Genomic DNA, 22,773 nt, shown 5'->3' on the forward strand with positions numbered 1-22,773 from the left:
CAGAATGTCATGAACAATCTCTAAACGAGCAAGTCTTTCCAACTCTTCGCCTTAAGCTGGCCAAGGTTGGATGTCTAGGAGTTCTTGTTTTTTAAATGTTTGCGTTGCATTTCTGCTGAGTTATTCCTATGAATAAGAAACAGGAACCTTCTTAGGTGCCTGTGATACGGCAGGTAGGAAGGTAGAAGTGAGCAGAAGGACAGAGCCAGCCCCATTTAGGAAGCCCCTGGCAGCTGCTCTCACTTGGGGCATAAGCACTGTGCTTGCTCAGCAGTATACTGAGAACAAGATATGTTGTAAGAAAAAGGAAAAATGCCAGAGAGGGAGGGAAACCATCCCACTTATCAGAATATACACTCTGCTTCTCAGGACCATTTTAAGGACCTTCTCAAATAAATCATAGGAGATAAATGGGTTTATGCTTTCGCCCTGAGAAACAACCCTGGGAACCAAAGGGGAGGATGGGACACCTCAGCAGAGAGAGGGGAAGATAACTGAGAGGGCGAGAGGGAGACAATTCTACCCACGGAGATAAAAACCCTCCCACAATGTAAGCAGGGGCTGCTTCCCTGTCTTGGGTCAGCCCGTTCTGTGTCTCAGAGTGTCCTTGCTTTTACTAATGAACTTCTCTTGACTGAATTCTTTCTTTCACGGAGACAAGAATGGAGGAAAACGTACCTCCCAGTAACACCTGGACCTGTCCAGAATGGCAGAGCCACATCAATTTAGGGTACTTCATATAATTCCTGAACAAACCAGAAAAATAATTCGAAACACATCTCTGATTGACAACCAGTTAGAAGCATCATTTTAATATGTAACTCTAGCTTGGGGATTACCTTGCCTCACCAATGCCCTCACTCCCTCCAAACTTATTTTGAATATATAAATACAACTGGGTTTTAAGAAATTTACCCTAGCCATACTGGACCTTAATTTAGTTCAATACCCAAGAAATAAGAGACCTTGGTCATGGCAAGTGAAGAGAAGTAGCTTACCTGATAATAAGAATGCTTCAAATTCATGAAACTAACAGTCTTGCAAATCCCTTTTTACTACATTCCAATATATCTCTGGCAGTCTGCATTTTAGACATACTTATACTGTCTTTCTGCTCACTGAAATAAGTATAGATTTATAAAACATAATGTTAACTTCAAGGGAAAATCATCCCAATATAAAAGGTCTCAGTTTCACTGACCTGTAATCGCTTTCACCACCATATCAGACACTTCTGGAATTTCTTCATTAACAGGGACACAAAGCATCTGAGGTGTAACCCAGTGCAGGGCTCTACAAGAGAGAAAGACAGTGAAAGAAGAGTTCCAAGAATGGACTGCAGTCATTCATCTCGTCATTTCCTTCAGTTATGGGAAAGCAGGGGACACCACCGACCAATGAGGCAATCCTAGGCCCAAGCACACCCCACTGCACATTAGCTCAGCTGATGTGCCAAAGCAGCTAAAATCCTAGAGTGAGGCTTCTTTTCTGCACTTATAACAAGAAAAGCATAACAGAGTTTTACTGGCTGAAATGAGGTTATACCAAGCCTTAAAAGCACTAGATACTTGAGAACAAAGATTTGAGAAAACCTGCTGCACCCTGCTCACCACCATTAATGTCTTCGTGGCTCTACCCCTGACTTCTAGGCGTACCAGAGCCTGTGTAAGAGGCTAACAAGCACGTGTCACTCCAGTTGGAGTCACTGAGCTCCCTGGTCACATCGTAGCTTCACTCCAGACCTCCTGCCACTGACCCACACCACTTGTCTGCTTCAGGCTCTCTCTGCTCCTCAGCCCAAAGCCCATCTGGTTACTTCGGGCTGTGTCTTCCATCTTCCCACTCCTGATGACAGCAGGCAGTAGGTCTACCAGTCACCAGCCCCACTGTCTGGGAACCCCATTTGGAATTCCCTGGCTCCTCTGCTCCAGAAAACTCCTCATCCTGCTCAGTCTTCCCCGGTCTCCAACCCTGATGGCCTATTTCCTAAGTGTCTCACTGCCACTGGAATGCAGAGAACGAAGCTTACTCTGTGGCCATGGAAGTCTGGGTACTCTGCAAGTAGTATCAGCCCAGTGCCAGTGGGAACATGGGATGGAGGAATGGCTCAAAAGTGAACAGCCTGGTCAGGGCGTGGGAGAATGACACCCACTGCTTTGATGTGGGCATTCACAGCTTCCTGCCCAACAAGATAGTACAGGGAAATGAGAAAACAACGCCATTTCCTCCTTAGGAATTTTGGGGCTTTGAAGTCAACTCAAACATCAAGTACGGTTCTTACCTAAAGCTGCCTGGAGTCAAATGGATAAGCAAGATGGTGATGTGAGTCCTTCTCTCCTACCAATGTACCATATTCCTTTACTTTCTGACACCACAAAGCAGCTTATATGCTAAGGATGGCAGGTAACTTAGCTGTTACTTGCTCTAAAGGTTTGAAATTCAAGCGCCCTGTTTTCCCACAATGTGTTCTTCCAACAGTTGGTAGTAAATAAATTCCCTCTCATTCATGGTTTCGCTTTCTGCAGTTTCAGTTACCCACAGTCAACTGTGGTCCAAAAATACTAAATGGAAAATTCCAGAAATAAACAATTCCTGTTTTAAATTGCTATTCTGAGTAGTGTGATGAAACCTCCTGCTGTCCCACCCGAGATGTGAATCATCCTTGTGTCCAGCATATCTACACTGTATACTTTACCCGCCCATTAGTCAGTAGTCACTTAGTAGCATGATATTCTACTCCAACAACGTCTAAGAAAAAGAACTGTTTCAGCGTGCTGACTCTGGGGTGGAGCTGGACAAGCTGGGTTGGAATGAGTTGAAAATGGTAATGTGTAGAGGCTGTGAACCAGAAACCGCTTCCCATTATAAAGCAGTACAGCAGCCCCCCTTATCTTCGGTTTTGCTTTCTGAGGTTTCAGTCACCTGTGGTCAAACTCAGTCTGAAAATATTAAAGGAAAATTCCAGAAATAAACAATTCACGTTTTAAACTGTGTGGTGTTCTGATTAAATCTCCTGCTTTTCCACTCCGTTCCGTCTGGGACGTCAATCATCCCTGTGTCCAGCGTCTCCACACTGTATCCGCTCCCACCCCTTAGTCACTCAGTAGCTGCCTCAGTTACCAGATCGACTGTCACAGTATCGTAGTTGCTTGTGGTTAAGTGACTCTTATTTTACTTAATAATGGCCCCAAAATGCAAGAGTAGTGATGCTGGCAATTCAGATATGCCAAAGAGAAGCCGTAAAGTGCTTCTTTTAAGTGAAAAGGTGAAAGTTCCCAACTTAGTAAGATATTCTGTGAGAGAGAAAGAGAGAGAGAGAGAGAGAGACAGAGAGAGAGAGAGAGAGAGAGAGAGAGAGAGACCACATTCACAGAACTTTTATTACAGTACACTGTTACAATTATACTATTTTATTATTAGTCATCATTGTTAATCTCTTACTGTGTCTAATTTATAAATTCAACTTTATCAAAGGTATGTATATATAGGAAGAAACAGTATATATAGGGTTTGGTACTATCTGTTGTTTCAGGCGTCCACTTGGTGTCTTGGAACGTATCCTGTACCAATAAGGGGGCCTACTAGACAACAAGACAAAGCGAAACAATCAACTACCTGATCCTCTTTTGAATAGTGAGATCTTTCTTCTCATCATCAGTAGTTTCTGGACAGAACACATACTTATAGAGGCGAGTCATGATGTATTTCTCAATCTGATCCATTATTTTCTCAACTTTTTCTGGAGGCACTGAAATATCCAAGTGGATAGAAAAGCTCAAGATGAGAATGGACATTCGAAATTAAGAGTATGTTTTCATAGAACTTTCTACATAGCAGAAAACTAATTTGCTAGAAATACATTAAACACACCCAGAAACAAAAGTTTGAGATGTTACACTGAAAAATACCCTTTAAAAAATTACCTCACCTTTGGACTGCCTTTTATAGAGTCCCCACTTCAAACTGAAGTTGTTTTGGCAAGACCTACCAGGTGTCGGATCTTCCTAATAAACACCCAGGTGGGAAGACCTCAGCATGGGTCACTCTCTTTCGCTACATTAGAAAAGCACTTGTGGGCAGGTGGGTGGCTCAGTTGGTTAGAGCGCGAGCTCTGGGCGCTCTGGGCAACGGGGCTGTCAGTTCGATTCCCACATGGGCCAGCGAGCTGCACCCTCTGCAACTAGAATGAAGTCAATGAGCTGCCGCTCACTCAGCTCCTGGGTGGCCAGATGACTCAGGTGGTTGGAGCCCGGGTTCTCAACCACAAGGTTGCCAGTTCGACTCCCGCAAGGGATGGTGGGCTGCGCCCCCTGCAACTAACAATGGCAACTGGACCTGGAGCTGAGCTTCCCCCTCCACAATTAAGATTGAAACAACAACTTGACTTGGAAAAGGAAAAGTGCTGGAAGTACACACTGTTTCCCAATAAAGTCCTGTTCCCCTTCCCCAATAAAATCTTTAAAAAAAAAATGAAAAAGAAAAGCACTTGAAATTCCCAAGACTAATGAATGCTGGCAAGGCTCACCCTTTCACTTTCCTGAGATTTACTATAAAACCTTAAACCTTGGAGATCCCTCCAAAGTACTCATATGGGGCAGATTTCTCAGATATGCATGTATGTTAAGTACATCCTAAAATCTAACATCAATGGAATCAAATTCAAAAACAATCCCTAAAAACCTAAAGTGCTAAATCAGTGGTTCTCAATTTTTTCCTGCCCCAACCCACATAAAGAATACATCACCAAGAAGGTAATTCCAAGATGGGGGTTTCATTTAGAAGCCTCCCAAAGGATATTAATCGATTCTGCCCCTACCCGTAACGAGGTTATTAAACATTGCTCAATAAATTATCCAATTGCTCTGATTATCTCGGAACGATATACATGGTGGTATTCAAAGGCACTACTAAGCACTACCAGCTACCAGAATGTCGGAGTAGTTATAGGACGGGTGGGCGCACCAGTCAGGCAGGGCTTCAGAGAAACTGCTGAGAGACCAGCAGTCTGGCCCTGTGCGACCACCAGCAACTCCTCAGGGGCTGGCTAACAGAGGATTACCTTTTCCACGAGTCTGCATTCTTTCAGCCATATTCTGGTAAAAATCCTGAGTGCACTCTGATTGTTCCTCGATGCTTAAATCCTGAAACAAAGGGACAAAGAGGTTGCTTGGTAGCTGAAGAAAGATCAGGAGTAAAGCTTTAAATTTTATGAAGTCTCCAAAAGTCACTCCTTAAACTGGTACTAATCTCAAAAGTACTTACAAATTATAATATATAACTCTGCAGGGGAGAAAAGCTTATCCGTAAATATTAATTATAACACCCACGACCTCTCATTTCTTCTTATCGTACATACATATTCTTACATGGGTATGAGGTCTGATAACGAAGTTCGTGAACTCATCCTAGAAAAAGTGCTACATACCTCATTGCTGAATATCACTACGGTCACCTATGAAGTACTCCCCTTGGGAAGCTATGCACCGACATCAGCACCTAGTCCACCCTTCAAAGCAATTTTGGAATTTTTTCCTGGAATGGCTATCAGAGCTGTCGTCGTATGACTCTTGATGTCCTGAATGTTATCAAAATACTTGCTTTCAATATTTCCTTTATCTTCAGGTAAAGAAAGCAGTCATTGGGGGCCAGATCAGGTGAGTAGGGAGGGTGTTCCAATTGTTATTTGTTTACGGGCTAAAAACTCCCTCACAGACAGTGCTGTGTGAGCTGGTGCATTGTTGTGATGCAAGATTCATGAATTGTTGGCACAAGTTCAGATAGTTTTCATCTAACTGTTTCACGCAGCCTTTTCAGCACTTCCAAATAGTTAACTTTGTTAACTTTTTGTCCAATGGGTACAAATTCATAATGAATAATCCCTCTGATATCAAAAAAGGTTCGCAACATCGTTTTGACTTTTGATTTGGACTGACAGAACTTTTGTGGTCATGGAGAATTGGCTGACTTCCATTGTGCACTTTGATGCTTTGTCTCAGGGTCGTATTGGTACACTCATGTTTCATCACCAGTGATAACACGGCCCAAAACATCATCTTGCCTCTCCAAAAAGTCTTGGCAAACTTTGACTCTCCTTTGCTTTAGCTCATCAGTGAGCTTCTTTGGTACCATTTTTGCACACACCTTTCTCATACAAAGATTTTCAGTGAAGATTTTCCTGTTTCTCTATCATTGTTTACTTGGTCTGCTATGCTTCTCAATAGTCAGCCGACGATTTTGATGCACAATTCGATGAATTTTTGCAATGTTTTCGTCAGTTCTGCTTATTACTGGCCGCCCCGACCTCTCTTCATCAGTGACGCATTCTCTCCCTTCAGAAAAAAGTTTAATCCATTTGTACACTGCCGTTTTCTTCATGGCATTATCCCCCTAAACTTGGACTAACATGTCCCTGATTTCACTTCCACTCTTGCCAAGTTTAATAAGAAATTTAATGTTTGTTCATTGCTCTAACTCACGCTCAGACATTCTGGCAATGGCACACAAAGCACACAACAATAATGAACGCCACTCAGCAAGACACTGCCACACGTCAACATGAACACAGCTGTGAGACACTGATAAACCAAGGTTATGAAACCTTACTGAGCTGTTTGTACAGTGCTGCCTACGTAAGCGCACGGTGGCAAGTTCGCAAACTTAATTGGCAGACCTCGTTTTAGTATTCATATTAACTTGCAAAGTATTCGTAAATTTTATTTTCCTCAGCTAGATCCCAGATATAATCCTTAGTCTTTTAATTCTTTGAATAAACCTCTAACTTCCTATATTAGATTGTTATTAATATTTAATCTTATTTATTGCTATTGTCTTTAAAATTGCTATTTTTAAAGAATGTCCTAGGCTTTTTATCATTAGCATGTTCTGCTGTAACTGAATTTTGTGGACTTTATCTCATCATGTTGCTAAATTTATCCTCTATTAGTATTCTGTTTTCCCTTGGATTTTCCTGATAAAATCGGTCCGGGGAGGGGGGAAGTCTCTACATGAGCACGCTGGCTGTGTGAAATACATGGTTTCCTTTTGGTGTTGCCAATTCCTAATGAGACTTCAATCTTTTGTTTCCTATCTACCCCTGATCTATGAATTGATCAAAAAAATTTATTGTAAATTTTCCAAGCTTCATCTTTGTACAAAAAAGATCACTAGACAATTACATCCATGGACTGAACAACTTTAAGCCCCCTGAAAACGTTGCTTCAGATAACTAGTTCTACTAAGCCTAGACCTGCATGGCGGCAGCCAAGCAGCAGCTACATGAAGCTCATGTCCATAAGAATGAGTTTAGAAATTCCGTATATCATCACATTATTCACTTGCTCTTATTCTTCTTTTAAATAATTTTATAAATCTCAAATCCTTCCAATAAGCAAACTGGGTTTAAATAAACAGAAGATGGACTACCATATGGAGTTTATGAGATAAAATTTGTTTTACTATTAAACCTACAAATCTAATTGTATTTTTAACATTTTAACTGTGATATTTTAATTTTCCTTTATGATACTACAATTTTACTTGTTATTTTATGTACTTTTTGCAATGGATTATCTATTCTTTTAATCTACCTAGATAGCGTAAACATGGTTATCTTTCATTTGCACCAAATCTTAACACTTATAACAAACTACATTCATTCTTATGATTATCATTAGTACTCACTTCTAACTAGAAACACTGTGACCTCCTTTCAGAGGCATAGATGGCCCGTTTTTACCGGTGTCAATGAGTGACCTGTTCCTCCCACAGCTCCACACGATCACTGCAATTTTATGTTACAATTCAGAAAATTCTTTTCTATTTCTACACACAGATTTACACTTCATTACAGTGTATTTTAATAATATAAAACAACTCCCCTGCCATTGTCCTTGTGTGCTGCTTTGGATTCCTTACAAGCCTCATTACCATGTTGTATCATAAATCGGTGTATTGTTTGCTGCACTGCTCACCACCATACCCTCAGTGCCTGTGATGGAGCCGGGCGTAGGGCTAAGTGCTCAATGCTGGTTCAATAAAAGAAGGAATGAATGTGGCCATTCATTACTGTTCCTCCCTTTATAATACTGTAAAGATGTTGGGAGACAATTCCACATCGATCTTTTATATTTCCATACAACTTGTGAGGAGAGGCACTGACTGCCTTTGTTCTGTACTCTTCTGTTCTGTAGTCAAGGATAGCTGTGTAACGAATAGCCTTGAAACAGAGACAGTGCCCCCCTCAAGTTAGCATAATGTTGCCCTCTGGGGCAAGGCCAGGCAAGCTCATGCCCAATATAAAGACACACTTCTCTAACAACTCATTGCACTTGCAGGCTTTACGTGGTCTCCTCTGCACTGCCATGTGGGAACTGATACTCAGGGAACTGATACAAATGCTGATATACTCTGGCTACTCCTACTGCTGTTATAAACTGGTCTTTTTTATGACCCAAGAGACTTGTGTCTTCTGCCAGTATCCATGAAATGATGGCAGGCTAATTTGTTCACTTGCAAGTTGGGTAAATCTCCGGTCCTTCAGAGTTCTTTCCAAAGGGCTAAATGATAGCAGGTTTGTGTTGGTAAATTCTTTTAGGGTCTACAAAATTCCAAAAGGTTTTTTCACAGTTTTCTAAGGAAAAAATACAGTTTAACAGTGTAAATGAACCCTTGTCCTTAAGTGTTCTCTAGCCATTGTCTAGGATCATCTTTTCTATAATGTCTATATAAAGTTTTTTTACATTTTTTCCTAAATTGTTTTTTCTTTGTAGTTTAAAAAGTTTGACAAGTAGGTGTATTCCTTTGAATATTAATACTGAGAGGTGCTGTATACTTTCTTAATTGACTGGCTGAAGTCTTTTTTTTTTTCACCTCCGGTTTTGAAAATCTTTATTTGACTATTTCTTTGATTATGTTTTCTATTTCATCTGGATCTCCCATCTACAGAAATTGGATCTCCGTGATCATTTTCTGGGTTTATTAAGTTTGTTTTACTGCAGTTAACTGTTTTTAATGTATTTAGGTTTTAACTTTCATGTCCTTATTTTTTTATATTACTAGTTTCTGCTGCGTTCAATATTTTTTAAAGAAGAATAAATATATTAGGCCTTTAATTCTCTTAAATAAAATTTTAAAAATTTAACATTAATATTTAAAGTATACCAAGTCTGCAGTTGTCATATATTGAGATAGTCTGTCTTACCAGGGAGTATGCGTTGAGGTCATTGGTAGCTATCTGAATACAGATTTAAACATTTCTACATTTAGATGAACAAAACAGAGTAAAAGTAATTGATTTTGTCAAATTCAATTACTGGCAAAATAAAGGTGGTGAGAACTGTTAGGGTACTTATGTTCATTTCACATCTCTAAGGAAAAACCAGTAGTTGATCATTTTTAGCAGCTAGATAGTTATTAATTACAAATGAATCCACATACGTTCTTCACAAAGATCACTACGAAATTTTTTTTTAGTAAAAAAAGTTTAAATTCTAGCTTTTCTTTCATTGAATGAAATGTGGTATGGGTTAAGTATTCCAGTAGCTCATAAGCTACAGTGAGATGCAGAAGAAACAGTGCAGTGGAGCACAGCCAGGCAGCCAGAGTGGAATTCCTGAAGACAATGCCTTCATTTAAAATACTGCGATGTCACCAGTCTGGGCAAATACAGCGTTATTCATGATACTCTAGGGTTTCAGTAGGGTCCCGCTGGCCTCTTCTGTGAGTATGTGAAGCTATTCAACATGAAGCCCTAAAAAGCCATGAGTAGGCTCCTGAGTTAGAGTTCACTAATGCAAGGGTGCAATTGTGTGTTTAGCCACTGTTTTCCAACAATGTTTGAGAAAAGCTCAAAAATATTCATAGATGAGAAAAGTGAACCAGACTTTCAAGAGTTATAGCAGTTAGTTAAAACAAAAACAAAAAAACAACAGCCCTTCCAGACATAGCTAAGTTTCTTTCACCATGCTCACCAGGGTGGGTCTAGGGATGCCCTGTGCAGCCTGCACCCTACCTTGTTAACCAGGACCACTGAACCTGGCTCTTTCCTCTCAACCAACGTGTGGAACAAGGCCTCATGCCTGTAAGGGTCAAGCTTGGCTCAATCTGAATTATAACAGTTTAACTTGAGCAATCCCTGCCTCATGAACAGCTTCTGAATGTGGACTTCAAGTCACCGAGAGACCCTCATAGAGTTTCTTCAAATGAGTATCATCTCTGATTTCTTCTTTTGGAACTCACTGTTTTGCCTCTACCAAAATGTCTGCAACCTCTAACAAGTCCTTGCAGAAGACCCAAATACCATGCAATCTGCCTCCTCCACCATTCTGGCTCCTCTGCAACAAGTTCTCAGTACTGGCCAAAACTTGCTTATATTTTTCCATAGTCTCTTTCAGCTGCTCTTCAAACTTGATGTTCTCTTCCATGAGTTTCTTCTCTGTAGAGGGAGTATCTCTCTTCTGTTCCATTTTGACCTACGTCCTCTTCATTCTGGCCATTGTTCTTTTGTTTTATAGCTGTGCACAACAGGAGAGGGCCTTAGAGACAACGCTAAAGCTGAGAGCCTGCATCTCTCCAGCTTCACCATGGAGCCACCATTGCTGCCCTTCAATGTTCTACGTTTTCTCTCACGCATCACCATACTCTCCTACAACATGTTCTTGATTAGTTTTACTCATTTATCACTTTCAACATAGTTATCAACTCTTTTATCTACTTTCGTTTCTTATGATGTATAGATTCCAACAGCTCAGATCTTTTCCCATTGTCTTGTTCCTTCACTTCTCTTCCTTGCTGCTTCTATTATAATTTTAAAATTGGGACCTGGGTCACTGCCCCCCTCCCCAAGATTTTCTTACCATAATTAAAGACTATTTTGTCGACTAAAGTTACTGTTTTGGATACATACTTCTGTTCTCTTAACAGTAATTACATAGCAGGGCAAACTACTCCTTATATACACATATGGCTTAGAATAGTGAAGTCATTTTAAGGTATATAAGAATACCTATTGTTTTTATTTATTCTGGGAAAAAGAAAGTAAATGAAGATATAGCCATGTTTTAAACTATATATATTTTTTCTCTTCAGTCAGGTTTAGAAAAAGTTTTTCAAGAGAATTACTATCAGAGAATTTTAAGTTTATATAATATAATCAATACCAAATTTATATAGAATAACAGGAAAAAGGATAGGGAAGGCAGCAAAAGGTCTCACGTTGTGCTTGACGGCTTCCTTAATAAGGAAAAGGAGTATATTTGAATGACAGCTAATAAAGAAATCTTGTTTTTAAAACTGCACACTGAGAAGCCCAGAAAATCTGTTTATTAAAATGCTTTAATGTAATGTTCAATAAATTAAAGAGTCAGTATTTTGAGAAGTAGAGGGTTACACCGGCTATACTTTTAAAAATAGGGCGGGTTACCCTTTCAGAATAGGGGCAATTCATCTGAGGGATATTAACATTTAGCAAAGGCAGGATTTAAACAGTTGGGCAGCAATAGTTTCTCTAGGAGCTTCATTTACTCTGATTTAACTATAGTCTGTGTGTTTTGAAGATGCTTTCATATAAATAAATTAGTGGAAAAAATTATTTACAAAGCCAGGATCTCATTAAGTTAGAAAATATAGTTTTCTAGTTCTGATAAGAAAGGTTAACATCTATATAATGCTTTAAAATTGTCCTGGGCACATAAGGTTTTATCAAAATGACAAAAGGAATTTATATGTCCTTCATTTCACTGGTGACCATATACATCCCTGGATATGTGGCCACTCTTGGACCTAGTTGAAGCTTGGTTCTTACAGTGCGATTCTTATAGTTATTTTGTAATAAGAAGTTTAAAAACATAAACCTTATAAATTCTTCTTAACTTCTTCTTCATACACCCCTTTGACCCCCTGGCCATTTTTCAATTTAATTTAAATTCTTGCCATGGTGACTTCTAAGAACGAAAAAGCAGCTGATAACAACTGTATGTTCAACATGAATGGATTTTGCATTAATGATGTAGCTGTCTGTCTCCTTTGCAATAGAAATATCTTATTTTAAAGAATATGAAAAGGTCTATAAAGCAATACATATTTTAATATTAAGCATTTAATAAGATTAATCAAAAAAAAGATAAAAATAAACCAGCTGCAGAAGAGTCTTAACAAAAAACAGTACCTATTGAACAGTAAAGCATTATATTGCAATACTGCTGTGTTCTGTGAATTATGTAGGAGCTAAATGAAATTTTTGCCAAAATTTCCCCCCTTCAGATAAGAAAAACTCTTTAAAACGTCTAAATACAGAGAAAGGGTTTCCCAATAAAGATGAAATGGCTGAAAAAAACTTTTAATGCAATTCTGAAAATATTTAATTTTCTAGACTTGACCCCTATGCAGAAAAGGTTGCTCACTACTGGCATACATTAGGATTGGAGAAAACAGGAATGAAGTGGAAAAAGATATAGGCAAGAACGATTCAGTGTTCTGAAACTCAAAAATTTGGGGAAGAGTAATACTGTGGGATGCAGTAAGAATTATCAGTTAATGGCAATATCAACGGGGCAATTTCAAACAGATAAGAATGAATTTTCATATCAAGTAGATCATTAGAATAACATGACTAGAAAGTTCAGTTGGCGAGAATAACATTAAGTTAAGGTTTTTAAGCAGTTTTGATGAATTGAGTACAGAGGGCACCTTGCATTGTGACATACTTCATTTCCTCACAGGAACTACAATTCTCTCAAGAGATTTGTATGATTACATGATTTGAATCTAGTCAGGTATAAGATTGCTTCATTCGGGTATAAAAACTGTTTTACTTACTTGAAACAACATTAAGTTGCAGCTAAAGGCAAAAGGGCTTCCCCAGGGTCATTCGGCTTAATAAACGTCTCTTCACTATCAGATAGGTGTTGAACATACATGCGTAGGACTTGGCCACTGAACCATGAAACACTTAGTGCTAGTGTAGAAATGGAAAACAGGTTGCACAGTGGCTCTTAAAGAGGACTCTGAAGCCATATCCAGGTCTCTGATATCAATTAATGATGCCTTGAAAACAGTTAAGTATGGCAGTATCTGCACCAGTTAATTACGTCTTTACTTTAGTATATTGATTCAAAAGTCAACTAAATTATTACAGAACACAGGCACATTACATTTCTGAGCAAAAGAAAAATAAACAAATCTGAGCTAAGCAGTTGTAAAAAATATAGTATTATACAGTGTATATGCAATATGTACTATAGTATAAATATTCTCTAAACATTTCATGTGGGCTAAAGAACCTTAGTTTTTACTTCTGATAAAAAATGAAAGTTGTACATCTCACGAACTCCGAATTTTTTCATATTAAAGAAGTCTATCATTGCTTCTAACGCAAAACATCAATGACATCTTGCTTGTTTTAACTCCAAATGTCACTACTGCTTACAAACACTTCGGGTAAAAAAAAGAGGGCTGCTTATTTATTCTCAGTGTAATTGCACACCAAAAACCAAGAAAGCTTCTTTTCTCCTTTACTAACTGAATGCAATATTTAAAAAATATTTTGACAGACGTCAACTGTTTATTAGCCTATCTCTGACCACAGGTAAAATATAGCTAAGCAGCTAATCACCTTGCTGTTTTTCTAATTCCCTTTTCCTTTCTCTCTAAGACTTTCTCGCTCCATAGAAGGACTTTTAGAGCTAATTCTGAATTTAATGAATGAAGAATGTTACAAATGAATTAATCACTATTTACAAAATGAGTCCCTTTACAGGTAGTCTTATGAAATACTGTAACTGAAATTATGGGTTAGAAATTAAAGACATGTGTGGAAGACACAAGTTCTAGTTCTGACACTGGCAGAATCTGGTTGTGTAATCTTGGATAAGTCACTTATCATCTCTGGCTCTCAACTTGCCCATCTATAAAACAAAGGGACTAAAGCCAGATAATTGCTAAGGTCCTTTTCAATACCTAAGTTCTAGCTTTCCCTTCTCTACCTTAACAATGAGAGGAAAACTGAAAATCAAAATACAAAACAAAAACAAAAATACCCTAAAATGATTGCTACTAGTCTTAACAATTGTTACTTAAGAGCTCAAGGTCTACTTCGGCAGTTTATACTGTTTACAAGGTGTCAAGTTAAGAAGGCTCATTACTAAAGTATGCAATAAAAGTGGTTTGGATGTCACACTTTCCACACAAAGATGATCCAAATACCATTGAGTTGCAGTGGAAAAGTACTGGCCCGGGAGTCAGGTTTTAACTTGGTACAGTGGCATTTCGTAGGTAACTTAACATCTCCAGGTCTTGATTTTCTCAGGTGTAAACAACAAAATTATACTAGATTATGTCTAAGATCGTTCCTAAAACCATAACTCTCTTTCTCAGTGGTTATTCTCAACCTACCCTTTTGTAATGCATTGCTTCCAAAAACAGCTTGGTCTGCTTATAGATGTCTTGGCCTGTCTTGTGGAAGGTCTTGAGAAATTCTATGAACTCTTTAGACACTCTATCTGTTTCAATGCTGGTTTGCCGGTTTATGGAAGGACTGGGAGCTTTGGTTTCCTGAATTTCTGCTGGGAAAATTAAAAATAAGTTTCATTACATAGAAGATCCATGCATGGAATTACTTTAAGTATCTAATTTAAGGTTATTTAAATTATGTTTAATCAAAGTTAAACTTGAATTGAAGTTATTTTATGTTTAAATATTTGGACAACTTTCCTTAAAGCAAGCTAAATCTATTTTATGAGTAGGAATACAGGTAGATAAAACTACATGACCAAAAAGATATCCCTATTCAATTAAAAGTTGCTCTATTCATATTTTCTTAGCCAAAATATATGATACTTTGAGCTATATAATCATTAATACTGAAATGTCACCACTATCTTGAACAGTTTACAAAAATAATGAACAAGTAAAATAACAACCAATAGCAGCACAAAAATGTTAGATGACTTACAAAATGTTAGACAACCTTTCCAAATCCATTTTACTTGCTTAAAAGGCAAAGGTTAATTTGTTTATGTGGAGACCAACAATTATTTATCCGCCACTCAGTTTTCAAGTCATACTGCTCAAAGTGAAAGAATCCATTCAAAGTAGCATAATGATCATGACAGAGCACACAGCAAAGAGACAGGGAAGCAAATAAAACACTGTCTGACTAGTTGGCCCCCAGCTCTCTCCCCTCTTCCGCGAATACTCTGAAAGGAAAATGGGGTCTTTATAGGACAGAGATAAGGGGACTGGAACAGAGTAAGCACTCTCAGGAGCATGACCTCTCACTTCGCTTATCACATTCTAAGCCTCCGGATTTTGAACTGTGCTCTCTATTTCAATACCTGTAAGGAATTAGGTACCTCATATACCCATAATTCCTTTTTAACACAAAAAGAAAAAATTCAGAAGAAAAAATATCTTTTGACAGTATTAAAATCAACCTATTACATATTTTCTCAGAGTAATTTCTTATAATCGTAGCTTTTAAACTTTAGTACCTGAGATACATTTTAATGATGAAGTTGAAATAAATTTTTAAGATAATAAAGTCATTATTTCTATTAGAGTAACTGGTTTATTCAGGTGAGACAAACACATGTCTATTACCTAAAAGAATATACTATTAGCTGTAGCAAACTAAAGACTCCACATCTCACTTATTACATAACTGGTTATTAAACTAATGTGTTACATAATTGCTTATGTTCAATTTAAAGCAAAAAACACCCTTTCCCCACCCCCAAACTACAGTTTAGCTAGCAGAACAAAAGTGCACTTTATAGTTATCTTTCCAAATCAAGTATTTTCCTATCTTTTAAATTATCAGGTGCTACCTAACTGTGATTCAAAATGTAAAAGCCCTTAAAGAATTCAATCACATTAAAAAAATAAATAAAAGAAGGGAAAAAAGTACACAAAAACACTGTACATATGGTTAAAAATACTATCAGTCAAGTCAGACAACAAACTGGAAAAAAATGTTTGTATATTACATCACTGACAAAGGGCTACTCTCCCTAATGTAAAAGGACTCCTATAAATAGAGAAGAAAATCCAATAGTTCAATATGAAAATGGATAAAGAATACGAACAATAGACAGAAAGGAAACAGAGATGGATCTTAAACATAGGAAATATGTTCAATCTCACTCATGTTAACAAATATGCATATTAATACTTGCATGAGATGCCATTTAAAAAATTAATAGGCAAAAATCTGAAGTTTGATGTTGATGAGAACACAGGGGGACAGGGGGCGCTCTCCAGCTACGGAAGTGGGAGCATAAATGATGTAACTGCAATGGAATGCAATCTGGTGATAACCATCAAAATTAAAAATACATTTATCCTATGACCAAACAATTCCATTTGTCAGAAATTTTCTACTTATAAAATTGCACATGTACAAAATGAAATATGTACAAGGCTACTCATTTTAATGCAAAAAACTGAAATGGCACAAAACGGTGACTAAAGGACTAAATAAATTATGGTTTAATCCAAAAATGCAATATCATATCCTTTTAAAATTAAAAAGTATGCTTTTTATGTACTGATAAGGAAAGAGTTCTTAAATGTATTGCTAAGTAAAAAAAGCAGGGTATGTGTAGTGTGCTATCTTTTATGTAAAACAGGAGAATTGGGATAAGAATATATGTATTTACAAATGAAAACAAAAGCACAGAAGGATACAGAAGAAACTAATAACAAAGGTTGTCTGAATGTGGGGAAGGGTGGGGGTAGTCGTTGGAAACTAGATGACTTGAGGGACTATATGCTTTTCATTTTTGAGCCATTGGATGTACCACCTATTGTTTTTAAGCAAATAAATCAATCAGTTACAATTTAACTCAAAACAAAAACTTGCAGCATCTTTTCTGAAACACTGTTTATCAATATGGAGAACCAAAAATTGTATTTGACATCCTGTGTGACTAGAAAAAGTTAATACTTGAAATTTAATCCTTCAGTCAATCTGATAATTCCACTCCAGTCATGTTGGAATAACATGATCGGGATTCCCCTACTGCCTTAAATAACTAGAAAATCAGACAAGAACCATATAACAAACAATGGTTTTTAGACACTGAACAATAGGCAGATGGGAGAGGAGAGAAACCCCTACAAGAAGAGGATAAACATGGTAAGTGCTACAAGTGCCCCAGTTCACTGCTGGGAGAGTTTTTAGGCCACGGTTCAGGGAGAGGCAACTCAAACAGAGCTTAGCCAATGTGCTGACTTGGGGAAACAGAGTTTTGAGCGCAGGGAAGCCCAAGTCACTAAAACTGGCGTGGCAAAATATAGAGAGGATGGGGCTGCACGGAAAAAACTCCAGGTAACTTGCAAAGGAATTCCTTGAGTCTCTGCGTGCTGCGCATGGGAGAAAACTAACCCACTGGGTAAAGGAGCAGCCAGAACAATCCCCAGAGCACACATGGCTGAGAGAAATTCGTTTTCCGAACAGCCAGGAACAAAGAGCATCAGCAATGGCCAATATGTGGGCAGACAGAGAAGACATTTTATCACTTAAAAATTTCTTTAAAAGATAATTAACTGTTTGAAGCTAAGGCAATAATAATGGATTGTGGGATTTATGTCATATGTAGAGAAGTAAAATGTAGGACAACAAAGGATAGGAAGAAAAAATATAAGAATACTGTTGGTAAGATTCTTATATGTAAAGTGGTATAATATTATTTAAAAGTAGAGTAGTTAAAGATGTATTTTGTAAATCCCAGAACAATCATGGATGGACAGAAGCAAAGAAGGAAGGAATGAAAGAAAGAAAGAAGGAAGAAAGGAAGGGAGGAAGGGAGGAAGGGAGGCAGGCAGGAAGGGAGGGAAGAAAGAAGGAAGGAAGAAGCTAAGAAGCCATAGTGGAGATAAAGATATAATCATAAAAAATAGTCTATCAAAAATAAGTCAGGAAAAGAGAAAAAGAACTAAATACAGATGAGATAAATAGAAAACGAAGAACAAGATGGTAAATTTAAGCCCCATCTTATAAAAAAATCGCATTAAGTAGTCTAAACAGTCCAATTAAAAGTCAGGGGTTGTCAGATTAGATATAAACCAGATCCATAGGCCGGTGCGGTGGCTCAGGCGGTTGGAGCTCCGTGCTCCTAACTCCGAAGGCTGCCTGTTCGATTCCCACATGGGCCAGTAGGCTCTCAACCACAAGGTTGCCAGTTAAACTCCTCGAGTCCCGCAAGGGATGGTGGGCTCTGCTCCCTGCAACTAAGATTGAACACGGCACCTTGAGCTGAGCTACCACTGAACGCCAGGATGGCTCAGTTGGTTGGAGCACGTCTTCTCAACCACAAGGTTGCCAGTTCGATTCCTTTACTCCCACAAGGGATGGTGGGCTGAGCCCCCTGCAACTAACAACGGCAACTGGACCTGGAGCTGAGCTGTGCCCTCCACAACTAAGATTGAAAGGACAACAACTTGACTTGGGAAAAGTCCTGGAAGTACACACTGTTCCCCAATAAAGTCCTGTTCCCCTTCCCCAATAAAAAAAAATCTTTAAAACAAAAACAAACCAGATCCACGTATCTGCTGTCTATAAGAAATGTATTTTAAGTGTAAACACAGAGATATGTGAAAAACTAAAGAAATGAAAAGGCTATATCATCCAAACAATCAAAAAGAGCTGAAGTAACCTTATCAATATCAGACAAAGTACATTTCAGAACACAAAGCATTACCAAGGATGAAGAGGGGCATTTCATAATGAAAAAGGGGTTAATTCTTTAAGAAACAGCAATCCTAAATGTGTATGCAACTAATAACACAGCTTCAAAACACATGGAGCAAAAATTTCTAGAACAGAAAGAAGAAATAAAAATTCCACAATTTTATTTGGAGAATTCAATACTCCTTTCTTAGTAACGGACATTACAGGTGGTAAAAACTACCCGTAGGCAGAATACTTGAACAATGCTATCAACCAACTTGATCTAACTGACATTTGTAGAACATTCCACTCAACAAAAATGAAATACACATTCAATCTGACAAAATAATAACAGTTTACGCACAGCAAATGTTTCTGATGTGCTAAGTACTTTTCCAATGCTTTTTGTATAATCCTCACAACTCTGTGAAGTAGTACTTTTATGACGTTTACAAATGAGGAAGCTGAGGCTTAAAGATGTTAAGTAACTTGCGTAATGTTGCAGTTATTTAAGTGGTAAAGGCGAAAGTCTTTGTGACTTCAGGTCTCTGCGACTTCACTTCAGAGCCCGAGCTCTTTACTATGCTACAGCTGCCTCCTGAGGCCAAAGACAGGCTTGCACACCTTCGAAGGAACACCAGTCTCGGACTCTGGAGATCTGCAACCCAATCAAGGGTGGGAGCTCTGACCACCCCTCATCGCTTTACTTGTGCACACTCCTCCTTCTGCCCCCAGCAAATCCTTTTCCCCAAAGACGGATAAGTTGGATGTTTAAAAATCCTCTTTCAAAATGTAAATGAACATAAAATGTAAATTGAAGATACTCTGTTTGATACTATAATGGTGGATACATTTGTCTAAACCCACAGAATGTACATCACCAAGAGTGAACCCTAATGTAAATTACGGACTGGGTGAGGATGATGAATCAGTGTAGGTTCATCGATTGTAACAAATTCACCCCTCAGGTGGGGGTGCTGGTAGTGGGGAGGCTGCATGTGTAGGAGGCAGGGCTAGATGGGAAATCTCTGTACCTTCCTCTTAATTTCACTATGAACCTAAAACAGCTCTCAAAAAAACCTTAAAATACCAAAAAAAAAAGGTTAGTCAAGATTAATTCTATTCACTAGTTATGAATTACTACAAATTACTAAAATCAACAACCATTGCTCTCTGACCTTCCTAAAAAACCAACCCTTAGTAACAGAATGAAAGCTTGGATTAGAGAGTAGAAAATGAGAGAGATACAATTCGTGTAACAGGAAAGGGTGACGTACTTTTGAACAGCCAATGGGTGTTCAGAAGGGTGTACGCAAAAGGAACAATTTCACATGCATTACATTTTGGTTAGCACCCAAAGGGGCAACCACTTGCTCTACAATTTAAAACCTTGTTTTTAACAAAGAAACAAAGCTTGTATTTCAAGGACCGCCCGTCTGCCGTAATTATCAAGCTTTCCATTCCTCAATCTAAACGTAGCTTTAAAAGAAATCTTCCCATAAAAGCTAAAATAAATGAATGGGACTGTATCAAACTTAAAAGCTTCTGCACAGCAAAAGAAACCATCGACAAAATAAAGAGGCAACCAACTGAATGGGAGATTTTTGCAAACAGCGCCTCCTATAAGGGGCTAATATCCAAAATACACAAGGAACTCATGAAACTCAACAACAAAAAAACAACCAACCCAATTGAAAAATGGGCAGAGGACCTGAAGACACATTTCTCCAAAAAGGACATAAAAATGGCAATTAGACATATGAAAAAATGCTCAACATCACTAACCATCAGAGAAATGCAAATAAAAACCACAATGAGATATCACCTCACCCCAGTCAGAATGGCTATCATCAACAAGACAAATAGTAACAAATGTTGGAGAGGCTGTGGAGAAAAAGAAAGCCTCACACACTGTTGGTGGTAATGCAGACCAGTGCAGCCATTATGGAAGGCAGTGTGGAGGTTCCTCAAAAAATTACGAATAGAATTACCATATGACCCAGCAATCCCTCTCCTGGGTATCTACCCAAACAATCTGAAAACATCTACACATAAAGACATGTGTGCCCCAATGTTCATTGCAGCTTTCTTTACGGTGGCCAAGACATGGAAACAACCAAAATGTCATTCGATAGATGAATGGATAAAGAAGATGTGGTATATACACACAATGGAATACTATTTGGCGGTAAGGAAAGATGAAATAATACCATTTGTGACAACACAGATGGATCTTGAGATTATAATTCTAAGCGAAATAAGTCAGACAGAAAAAGCAGAGAACCATATGATTTCACTGACATGTGGTATATAAAACCGAAAACAACAAAAGAACAAGACAAACAAATAAAGGAACAAAAACTCATAGACACAGACAACAGTTTAGGGGTTACCAGAGGGTAAGGGGGGAGTGGGGCTCTAGAAGAGGGTAAACGGAGTCTAATATATGGTGATGGAAAAGAGAAATGACTCTGGGTGGTGAACACACAATGTGAGATATAGATGATGTATTGGAGAATTGTATGCCTGAAATCTATGTAACTTTACCAACAATTGTCACCCCAACAAACTTTAATTAAAAAAAAAAAAACTTCCCAGCAGAACATATGCTCTTGCTTATAATAACACTTATAGCTATCATCCAATGAGAATTTTCTACATGGCACTGTTTTTTACTACGCATCCTCATTAATCCCTGAAAATGTTGTGAGATCCTGAAACCATATGAAATAATCAATGTTTCCCACTTTTAGCCATGAATGCACTGAGGTGAGAGGGGAAGTCACTGTGTGCCTCAAGTCCCATGGGCCAATCAGAGGAGGAGCTGATCTGACGATGGGCCAATCAGAGGAGGAGCTGATCTGACGATGGGTCCCAAGCCCACGCTCTTCACGACCACACCATCATATCTCTCCTATTAGTACAGCATCTACTTTTTCCTATTTAAATCAATCAACAAGTATCAGTTGAACACCTACTACATAAGGCTGTATGCAAGGCAGAGCACATATTAAATAAAACCTTTAATATACAAAATAAACCTGTAAAAGCAAAATCTTCACTAAGTGTACTTGAAGAATAGTCATCAGAGTAAAGACAACCTGAAAATGTCAGTATCAAAAAAGAACATGATCATATAATATAGACGATTAACACCATTTCCAGCCCTGAAAAGACATTTTTTATCTCAATGTCAAAAAATTTACATTTCTCAGATTATCCAAACAATGTTAAGGACAGTTCAGTAGTTCTGACTACAGTTACACAATATGGACTAAAAGGCAGAGAGTCTGTAGTACAATAAGAAACATATATTTGGTCTTTTCCCCTGGGTTCCTGAAACAGAGCTCCTAAGACCCTTGAAATTTCTAGAGTGATAAGGTTGACAGGAACCTCTTTTTTTATTCCTAACAAGACTCCTTCTTCCATATCTGAGTTTATGCTAATGAGGTGACTCTAGCTGGGTCCTGGAAAGCTTCAGGGCTGTCTAGAAGGGGCTGGGCACCAGAGGAACAACCAAGGGATTAGGCGGTGGGACTCTCAGTACTGTCCCACCCTTGATCTCTGGCTTTGGGGAGGGGAGAGGAAATGGAGACTTTTAGTCACCAGTGGCCAACGATTTAATCAATCATGCCCACAAAATGAAGCTTCCATAGACACCCTTAAATGACAGGTTCAGGGAGCTTCCATCTTGGGGAACACACCCAGGTGCTGGGAGAGTGGCATGCCCAGAGAGGGAGGGCATGGAGGCTGGGCACCCCTCCTCTAACTCGTCCCATGCATCTCTTCCATTTGGCTGTTCCTGAGTTGTGTTCTTTATAATAAACCAGTAGGGTAAACAAAGTTATTTTCCTGAGTTCTATGAGTCATTCGAACAAATTATCAAACCCTAGGAGAGGGCTGTGGGAACCCTCAATTTATAGCTGGTTGCTCAGAATTATGGGTGCCCCCCAGGTCCTGGGAGCTTTGACTGTTGTGTGACGTGGGGGAAGTCTTGTGGGACCGAGCCCTTACCTGTGGGATCTGTGCTGACTCTGGGTAGTTTGTGACAGAACAGGACTGAATTATTGGACACCCAGTGATGTTAGATAATAAAAGACATCACATAC

At 38.5% G+C, this 22,773-nt stretch overlaps 1 protein-coding gene and 1 pseudogene across 4 annotated transcripts in view; both read right to left on the reverse strand.

Annotated features, from left to right (window-relative positions):
- RABGEF1 (RAB guanine nucleotide exchange factor 1) overlaps window positions 1-22,773 on the reverse strand; it is a 62,209-nt gene that overhangs the window by 9,186 nt on the left and 30,250 nt on the right. For 2 of the 4 annotated variants that reach the window (XM_033110982.1, XM_033110983.1), the window contains exons 4-7: window positions 14,389-14,558; window positions 5,060-5,141; window positions 3,616-3,748; window positions 1,202-1,293 (exon numbers count right to left, since the gene is read on the reverse strand). In XM_033110982.1, coding sequence (XP_032966873.1) covers window positions 1,202-1,293; window positions 3,616-3,748; window positions 5,060-5,141; window positions 14,389-14,558 — 477 coding nt within the window. The remainder of the gene's footprint in view (window positions 1-1,201; window positions 1,294-3,615; window positions 3,749-5,059; window positions 5,142-14,388; window positions 14,559-22,773) is intronic. The other 2 variants (XM_033110985.1, XM_033110984.1) reach the window with 1 other exon arrangement.
- Window positions 9,402-10,750, reverse strand: LOC117025186 (grpE protein homolog 1, mitochondrial-like; annotated as a pseudogene).

This window comes from Rhinolophus ferrumequinum, chromosome 7, assembly GCF_004115265.2.
Source record: "Rhinolophus ferrumequinum isolate MPI-CBG mRhiFer1 chromosome 7, mRhiFer1_v1.p, whole genome shotgun sequence".
In the NCBI taxonomy this organism is placed as follows: domain Eukaryota; kingdom Metazoa; phylum Chordata; class Mammalia; order Chiroptera; family Rhinolophidae; genus Rhinolophus; species Rhinolophus ferrumequinum.